Raw genomic sequence first — 9,673 nt, forward strand, 5'->3', positions numbered from 1 at the left:
AAGGAAGCAGCAAAGCTTTCATCATTACATACCTAGCTCCCAACCCTTCCCATTTTCACTTAGTTTAGCTATTTTCTCCACTTTTATGCGCATAAAATAAGATTTTTCCGACAGATAGCTTGTACTTTCCTAATTCGGACGTTGTTGCTTCCTGTTTGCTGGATCAAAAACAAACGAAATAATTAAAAAATAGTGGTGGATTTGCGGTGAAAATATTAATTTGCTCATTCAAATCTTGTAAATTTTTATTTATTATGGCTAAGCAACAATACAAACAAGCCTTTTAGAAATCCTAAGTCCAGAATCTGCTAATATCTCCATTCTTATTCACGCAATTTTAATAAAAAAACATCGATTTTCGTGATTTAAAAGTTTCGCATTGTAATTCTTATTCACGTGATTTAAATATTGTGCATTGCGATTCTTATTTACAAGATTTTGAAATTCAATATCGTGATTTGTATTTACGTGTTTTTAAAATCACTTTTTTAATATCAAACATTGATTTTTATATTTACCCGATTTCAAAGTTGTGCATTGCGATTCTTATTCACAAGATTTAAATATCGTACATTGCGATTCTTATTTACAAGATATATATATATATATAATATTCATTCTTGGATTTCCTCTTTTTTACTTTCTGACTACTCTTATCCCTGTTGTTACCATAGCAGCAGACAGTTCCAGACTTTTAGCCTGGAGGAGTTCTCAAAGCTGAACTATAAATAATAATCTTAGGATATCAATAAGCAACTTAGAGAAACGAGCTTGTAAATATTGTACTTATCAATGAGGCTAAAAATGTATATTTATATATTTACCGTTGTGCCCAAAGTAGCATGTAAGCTTTGTGCTTTTCAATTGTGCTATAAAATATATATATGAAAATTATTTTAATGAATTTTTACACAAATAAAGTCAATATTAAGATATAAAGTTAGCAGTAAAGTTGACTGGTATGAAATAGACATTATCAGAGTTTGTGTTTAAAGAATTCTTAAACAACTCCTTCTATCAATCTCAAGTTAGATGATTGTCAAGTTAGATGCAAGTTAATAGAAAGAGTTTGATAAAAAGAGTTTGAGCTAAATAAAGAGTTTGTGGGAAAAGTTGTTGCCTGATACTAAATAGGCGTTATCAGACTTGTTACTATTTAAAGCTCTTAAAAACACAATTTATTATTTTCAAGTAAGATGATTATTTAGTTAGATGTTCTAATTGGCCAAGACATTAATTTGCATATTAAAGATTTTGTCTTTATTGTTGTGAATTAATCCTCACATTCTTTACCTTGGTTTTTTGTTTATTAAAATTTGTAAAAATATTTTGTTTAATATTTCATCCTCTTTATGTACTATTATAAAAATGACCAGAAATAAAATTTTATTCATTAGATGAGATATTAGAAATCGAATGAGTTAATGATTGAAAACAGTAATAAACAGCATAGTTGTGTTAGATTGTTTGTGTTAGAAAACATTAATAATATATTAATTACTTAATGAATATTTATTGCTTTGAAAGTGTTTATGGTATATTTCTATATAATCAAGATTACATATTTTTTCAAATATAAAACATTTCTAATTTTATAAATTTAGTCTAATTTCTTCGTAGCCTCCAGTTTTTTCTGAAAAGCCTAAAGATTCTAAAAGAAGAAAAATTTCCTTGCCTTACCGAGACGCATTCCCAGAAAGTGAGAAAAGTTCTCCGGAAATGTGGAAAAAATATCTTTTAGAGGTGAGTAGTAATAAATAAGGTGCTGTATGAAAAAAAATGCAAGTAATAATTGTTTAAATTTTGTTATAGAAATCTATAAGAATATCTTTTAGGAAAAATACTTTCCCAAGGTACACCTTATGAGAGAAATTAGTCAATTTTTATTAAAATTGAAAGTAATAACATATTGTTTAAATTTTGTTATTACATAATTTCTTTTAAAATTTATTAACAATTAAACTTAATCAGATAGTCTTGACATTTGATAGTTTGTTTAGTATGAGGATTGAAAACGAATTAGCACTAAAATTCTTTTAATGATAACTAAATCATATTTAAAACTGTTAGCTTCTGGATTTATTTTTCTACATAATCAGAAGTTACAGGTTAAGTGATGTTATAAATCATTTGTCTTAAAGATATATGCTGTTTAAGTTTAATTCATGATTTTTAATCGCGGCATGTAATATTCTAAAGCACTTGGTCAGAAAAATATTAAATCGTTAAAATATTTTCTCAAAATGACTTTAAAGAGCAAAGTTATAAACTCGCAATATTTCCCTAGCAACAATTTTACCTTGGCCCCAGTTGGGCTTAATACGGGTCCTGTCTAAACTTGCCCCAAGGGACCAATATTGGCATGTTAGAGTTTTTAATATTGGTTCTATATGGGGACAATATTGGCTAAATAATGTATATAGAATGTCATGTAAATCGGACAATTTTATCTAGAACCAAAGTAGGAAAATAACGGCTCTTCCAATTCTTATTCAGCCAAGATTCATGAATATTGGTCCAATTAGGGCCCAAGTTATTTTGTTGCTAGAGTTGTTTTAATATATTTTACTAATAATAAGTGTTTCTTTTATTGAAAAAAAAAAACCTCCTTTTTTTTATTTTCATATATTTACCCTCCTTTTAGAATATTATAATTGGGACTAATATTCTAATAAAAATGGTCTGAAAATTATGAAATAATTTAATTCTTTTCTTAAAATAATTTTCATATATTTACTCACCTTTAGACAGATAATATTCTACAACAATTGATCTGAAAAATATCAAATCATTAAAATATTTTTTCAAAATGACTTAACAAAAGCAAAGATATAAACTTCTAATATATTTTTTTAATTAAAAAAAACAGTTAGTTTTTTATTTTCATATATTCACCTAAAACTGCTCGCAAAGCATTATATAGACAGCATAGCTACTTTTGTACTTTTTCTCCATTCCAGATCTGTGATGTTGATCATCTTTCTAATAGTAAAATTTTAGTTGTTTATAGTTATAAGTGTTAGATTGCTTGTAGATGTTGGTTGGTTACAGCTTGAATCGAGTTATGTATTATTTCAGACTTAATGCTTATTATTATAGTATAAATTAAAAAGGTAATTGATTGGATATAGCATTTTCTTTATTAAAAATTTGATTGAACTAACAAGGAAGAAGCATGATTTGCTTCAATATTTTTTATTCATTATTTTCTAAATATATAAAAATTCGTTTTGATGTGATATTAAGCTAATAATTTTTATTTAAGATTTGTCTTATATTTTAATGAAATATTCTATATCTATTTTATTAATATTTATTATAAAAACCATTTTAATTAATGAAAATATGGAGTTTAGACTTTTGGTTCTTTCTGTAAAGACTTAATTTAAAACATCCCTTTCCTACAAAACTAGATATTATTATTACAGCATAGATTGTGCCAATTTTGTTAATTCAATGTATTTTACAATTCATTTACTTAATCTAATTGCCAATCAGATATTTCATATTTAAACTTTTGCATAATAATTACAAATGCATTATCCATATTAAGTTGTAATATAGATTTATTTTGCTAAATAAACCAATTTTAAATTGTAATCATTCCAATATGTTTTCAAAATATTGAAAATCAATAACTTTAGAAAAAAATACAAAGTTATTTTAATTAATGTTTATATTTGTTTTAATTTACTTAAAACTATCACATCTGTTTCAAAAATTTGTATCTTTTTTAAAAATTTTAAGTTATACAATTATTTTTTAATTGTTATATTAATGACACATTTGCAAGAATTTCTTTATTTTCATACTTTAACGTTTGTACAGTTTTGTATGTAATATGACTCATATTAGGGTTTTGATTTGTTGTTAGAGTGAGAAACAGAATGTGAATTGTTCCTTGTACTATATTATGAACAATACATATATTTATATCACACTTTTTCTAGTTATATTGCTTTTTCTAGTCTAGTTTTCTTGTAAAGAAAGCTATAATTCTAAATGAAGGAAATTGAATTAAAAAAATTTTTTTAATCACAATAAGAACAAAGCATATTCTATTTAATGTTTAATATTTTCCACAGATGGCACCACATGGTTGTAAAACCCTATGGTTAGATTATAAAAAGTCATAATTTATAAGGTAATATCCTTCCTTCATAATTTCTTGAATCTGTATTTGAGTATGGGCATTCTTAAGATCTTACCAAAACTTAATGTGTCTCAAACTTAGTATCAAAACTGAATAATAGCATATCCTACTGGTATTTTTTTTTTATCCAATAAGAGTTCTTTGAAAATAATTTAGAATCCATTTAAAAATTCAAATAAATATTTTAATTTAAACTTATAAAATTCTTTTACTGTTTAAAGTCTTTTCTTTTTTTTTTTTTTTTTTTTTTTGAAAAAAAAGAAAAAAAATATGGAAGTTGTTTGAATAAGTGTTATTTTAAAATAGTAAAAGTATATCTTATTAATAATGCATTATTTATCTGTTTTATTTTTATTTTTTATAATAATAATAATGCTATTTCAGGTTAAAAGTTTATTGGGTGTTACAGAAGATTATGCTAAGTTTTGTACTGCTGTGAAAGAATTTAAAGTTTCTAAGGATGTGGAAAAATTTGCTTTCTGTATGACAACTGTTTTTTCTCAGTTTCCCAATAAATCTAAATATTTAGAAAGTAAGTTATTACAAATATAAGAATTACAAAACTCGCCCATTTCAGTAATGCATAACATTGTGTGTTTATAACTACTTATAACTAACCTTTTGTGTTGACATTGTTTACTTATTAGAAGTATTGTTTGTAGTTTTAAATATTTCTTCTTAAATTTATTTAAAGAAAATCTGGAAAATAAATATGCATTTCTCTTGCAGCTGCATCTTTACTAGTTGGTAGTCAGAATAGAAGCAAATTTCTCAGATTATGTTCCTGATAACTGGTAAAGAAATTTTGCTCTAAATATCATTAAAATGTTCAATTTTATAACCATTTGATTTTGTAAGTTGCTTTTTTATAAATTTCTAAGAATATTTCTATTTCTGTTAATTAAAAAGTTACTACAGTAAATAAATAAAATATAGAGTGATTTCCAATATGTAGTTTAGCTTGAAAATTCTAAAAAGAGCATACTGTCAAATTTTGCTAAAATAAATAAAATAAAAAATATCGCTGTCACATATCCCTATAGGTAATGCCTGAAATTAAAAACAGAACACTTTATTAAATGTTAATCTATTAAGAGCATTTTCAAGCATTTAAATGCAATCCTAGTGGCTTTAAAGTTTAACCTTAACTATTTAACTTAACCCTTTGTATCACTGCGTTACATATCTGCAACATACATGAAAATTCAATCCTATAATGAGCTGGATTTACCTATAAAATTAAACCAAATTCAGGTAAAGAAAATATTGCCAACTCGGGGGAACCAAGTCTTGGTGCAGCTACCAATATTATAATGCGTTTAGCAAGAATTGTTCCACAACATAATTGCAGGATATAAATTTTTTTTACAACAATCCCCTTGATTGTATATTTGGCTAAGGAGAGATTGAAAAATGTAGCGTGAGACTTTGTTACCATAAAAACAACAATTTCAAAATTGTTCACATGAAGTTTTAAATATATTGGAATTTTTGTGCTATTTTTCACAATATTGGAGATGTTCAACAAATGCTTTTTATCAATAAATGTTTAATTTTAAGGTCTTGATTTTTTCATTATTTTTTGCACGCGTAATATGATGTATTCTAATATCCGTGTAAATATTTCTTAAATCAGAGTTGTTGAGTTACAAAGGGTTAATATTAACTTAATTAGAGCAGAGGATATTTTTAAGCTATAAATCAGACAAAAAAAGTACCATCTCTAAATAAATATATTTTTTTTATGGCTTTACCTTAATACAAGAGTAGTAGTCAGGGCTGATTGTGCTCCGGAAAAAATCCGGATTTCCGGACTTTTCGCTAACAGTGATCCGGAAGTTTCCGGAGATCGAAGGTCCAGACGTTTCAAAAAATCATTGATCACAGAAGTTTCCGTAAATCAAATATTCAAAGGTGGAACTTAAAAACAGAGTTTATTTTATTTGTTTGTAAGGGAGAGTCAGAGATATACTTTATAAGCTTATATTCATGATTAATATTAATTTTTTATCAGTAAATAGTTGTTATAATCATAAACTCAAGAACGAAAGACATATTTGTAAATTTTAATTACTTCTCCAGGTCATCATAGATATGTGTAAATGGTACAGGTATGTGTAAAATTTAAAAAATATTTTAAGTAAGTTAAGAAATATTGAGAAAAAGGGAAAAAAACTTGTTTAAATTTTTTTCAATTTAAACTTTTTTTTTTAACTAAGAAATTTTCCGGAACTTGGGCTCACAATCACCCCTGAGTAGTGAATATGGGTCCATAAATTTAGTCAGGAGAGTGGTTGAAAGTTTAGGCCCCTTTTTGTTCATGTTTTTGCTATTTATGTAGAATTATAAATGTATCAAAAGAATTTTGCACACAGTTTTAAAACTCATTTTTGCAAACATAAAGATAGGTTAACTAGAATTAAGATAAATATTTTTTTATGTTTATTTTAATACTACGAAATTTGAATTTGAAGGTATGTACTTTTAAGTGACAAAATCTAAAGTTTGAATGAAGTCAGCCAAATAGTTAAATAAAGAAATTTTGAAAAATTTATATTTTTATGCAGTAAAACCTCCAAACAGCGGTCCCTTGCAGAACTAGGCGTATATGACCTGTGTTAAGAGGTGGCCATTATTTGGAGTTATAAGTGAATTAGTGGTTCAAAAATAAATGAATGAAATTAAGTAGATAAATAAAAATTAAAAATAGCATCGAACAACAAAATTTGTAAAAAAATTTATAGTTACAAACAAGATGAGTCATATGTACAATTAAGTTACCTGATGTATAGTTAACTTACCTGTTGTTGTGTTGTTTTTAACGCCACTTGACAATATCAGCAAGCCTGCTGGGTGAAACCAAGTGAATTTTAAGGCAGAAGGTGTGTTTCTTGTTTTTCACTGGCTCCATCTATGGCCAAGGATACGACTTCAGCCACACACACGTCACAGCGCGTTTATAGGACGAACTCATTCATGCATTCTTTCATTCACCCATCCACAGATCATAATTTTGATCTGAATCAGAGAATGATCAAACTCCAATATTGTGACCCGACAGATTTAACGTGCACCAGTCACCATTTACTAAATAAGGAGTCTTCAGCCAGCAGGGATCGAACTTGTGACTTCTTAGACATGGGCCCAACGCCCTACCATCCAATCTATCCCGGGCGCCTTAACTTACCTACTGTTTATTATCATTATTATATTTTATTTTAATGATCTTTTTTTAAGATGTCATTAATTCACTTTTCCCAACAACCATACAGTCAAGCTTATTTCCATCAACTTATTCCTTTTTTACAATCCTCAATAACTTTTTGATAATCACTCATATTTCGATTATTCATTCAGGTATCCTCTATTCCAGTGTTTGAAAATATTTTTTAAATTGCTCCACAAATAATGATCAGCCCACGCTATTTCTTTTGCGTAAGTGCAACGAACTGCTTCAGTGAAAGCTGATCAAAGTTGCATTAAGAAATTACTTCTCATTATGTCTGTAGAACAATAATAATGTGATTTCTGCCAACGACCCATCAAAGATGCCGCCCGCCTATCTGTGATAAGCACAACTTAACTACCAAATCGATGATTGATTATCGTAAGAATACTTGAAAATTGTTGATAATGACTTGAATGTGATGACCCGGTAATCAACAAATAAAATTATTGCCGGCAAGGGATGAAAAATTAGAAAAAGTTGACCAAGATACACCTGGATACAAAATTTATGCTTGTAACAATTGGCGTTGTTTAAAAATAACGGTTCAAGGGTTCCCCATAATGTAAAGCTCATAGAAGATGTTCGGTACCATAAATGTATGGTTTTCTTGAGGAGGTTACTGTTCTTTAGAGGAGGTTGAATGTAAGTTTCATTGTATTTTCTCTTCTTAATTAATCAACCTATTTTGTTCAAGTTTTGGATTTTGTCATTTAAAACTACATAAAAGTCATGTTAAAATTTGCTTATTTAACTAGGTACTCGAAACTTTAAGCCTTATCAAAATAAGTTATAAAACATTATTTTACATGAAATTATCTTTGGATAATAGAGTCATATAATTGTATGCCAAATTTTTGTCTTTAATCCACTTAAATAATTTCAGTTTAAGAAGCCCAAACTTTTGTTTGCTCTCCTAACTGTATTATTGGAATCATATTATGACTACCTCCATTTTCTGAGTGTTAAAAATCCGAATCCATTAAAAAAAAGAGATGTTTAGAGAAAGTTGGTTGTTATGTTTGATTTTTAATTAAGCATATGGTCTTCATAAATTAATGCACATATTTAATGTCCGCCCTACAAACTGTTAAAATTGTATCTTAGAAGAGAACTATTAAAACATTAGATCAAAGTAGAGTTTATACTTTTCTTTTTGCTTGCTATACATTTTATGTTTTCATAAGTTTTGTCTAAGAAATGTTTTAAAAAAGTAAAAATAAATCAATATTAAATTTCATCTTAATTGTTTAATTTTAATGAGATAGAATTTTCCCTGGCCAAATTTGTTCCAAAAATTTCTATGCTAACCACTACTTCTCCATTTATGACTTAACCCTTTGGCACTGATGTGACACTGATGCCCGTTTTATTTATTTTTTCTGACGCTCTAATTGTAAGCAAAAATATATTTTGATATTTTTTAATTATAAAAAGCAGTCTAAGTTTTACTAAAAAAAAAATCTGTTATATTATTAGAATTATACTAAAATATAAAGTGCAAAAAAGTAGTTTTAAATTTTTTTTCATTCATATTAAAAATTTTATCAATTATTGATTTTGTAAATTAAAGATATTTCAATAACGAATAGCTGTTTCTCTCAGATCTAAATAACTGCAAATGAGTGCAAATTTGAAAAATTGTTTGGAAGATTTAACGTAGAAAAACACTGGTGTTTCATGTTGTATTTTATAGCCATAAATTATTAAAATGTTAAATATAATATTTTTCTCCTATTTTTGATTTAAGTTAATAAAAAATTTATGAGCAATATGCTTAATAAAAATTCTGTTTAAAAAAGATTAAGAAAAATTGATTTTTTTATGCCAGAAATTTGTATTAATTGTATATATTTTTTTTTATGTATCTTAAGCAAAGTTAACCTTTTTCATTTTTTAATAAAAAAATTTTTTGCATGCAAATGCTGAAAGAAAAATATTCCATAACAATTATTAAATGAAATAGGAAAATTTTTTGTACTCCTGGATTAAGTAAGTATCCATTAAAATAAGTAAATACTGGTTTGATCTTTCCTAACTTATTTTCTTAAATTAAGTAGTAACAATATAAAATCAAAGTATTTCACTCCAAGTTTTATTTTTTTTCAGGTATTTTTAGGAAAGAAATTGCAGCATGTGATAGATCACTTAAAATACTGCTGACTTTTAAAGAGTGTTGTCGGAAATGTGGCTGGACCACTGCAATATATTTTATAATAGACTTAAATTCATTTTTAAAATAAATCATATTTTGTATATATTTTTGTATATAATAAAATTGTAAAATTTTTTCA

General features: G+C 26.4%; 1 protein-coding gene across 1 annotated transcript in view; it reads left to right on the top strand.

Moving 5' to 3' along the window:
• LOC107444468 (Regulator of telomere elongation helicase 1) overlaps positions 1–9,673 on the top strand; it is a gene marked incomplete in the record, with an annotated part of 28,086 nt that extends 18,413 nt beyond the window's left edge. The window contains 4 exon segments of the mRNA XM_071182362.1: positions 1,621–1,743; positions 4,538–4,685; positions 4,883–4,947; positions 9,489–9,673. Of these exon segments, the coding sequence (XP_071038463.1) occupies positions 1,621–1,743; positions 4,538–4,685; positions 4,883–4,941 (330 nt within the window).

Source organism: Parasteatoda tepidariorum, chromosome 6 (genome assembly GCF_043381705.1).
Source record: "Parasteatoda tepidariorum isolate YZ-2023 chromosome 6, CAS_Ptep_4.0, whole genome shotgun sequence".
Taxonomy (NCBI): domain Eukaryota; kingdom Metazoa; phylum Arthropoda; class Arachnida; order Araneae; family Theridiidae; genus Parasteatoda; species Parasteatoda tepidariorum.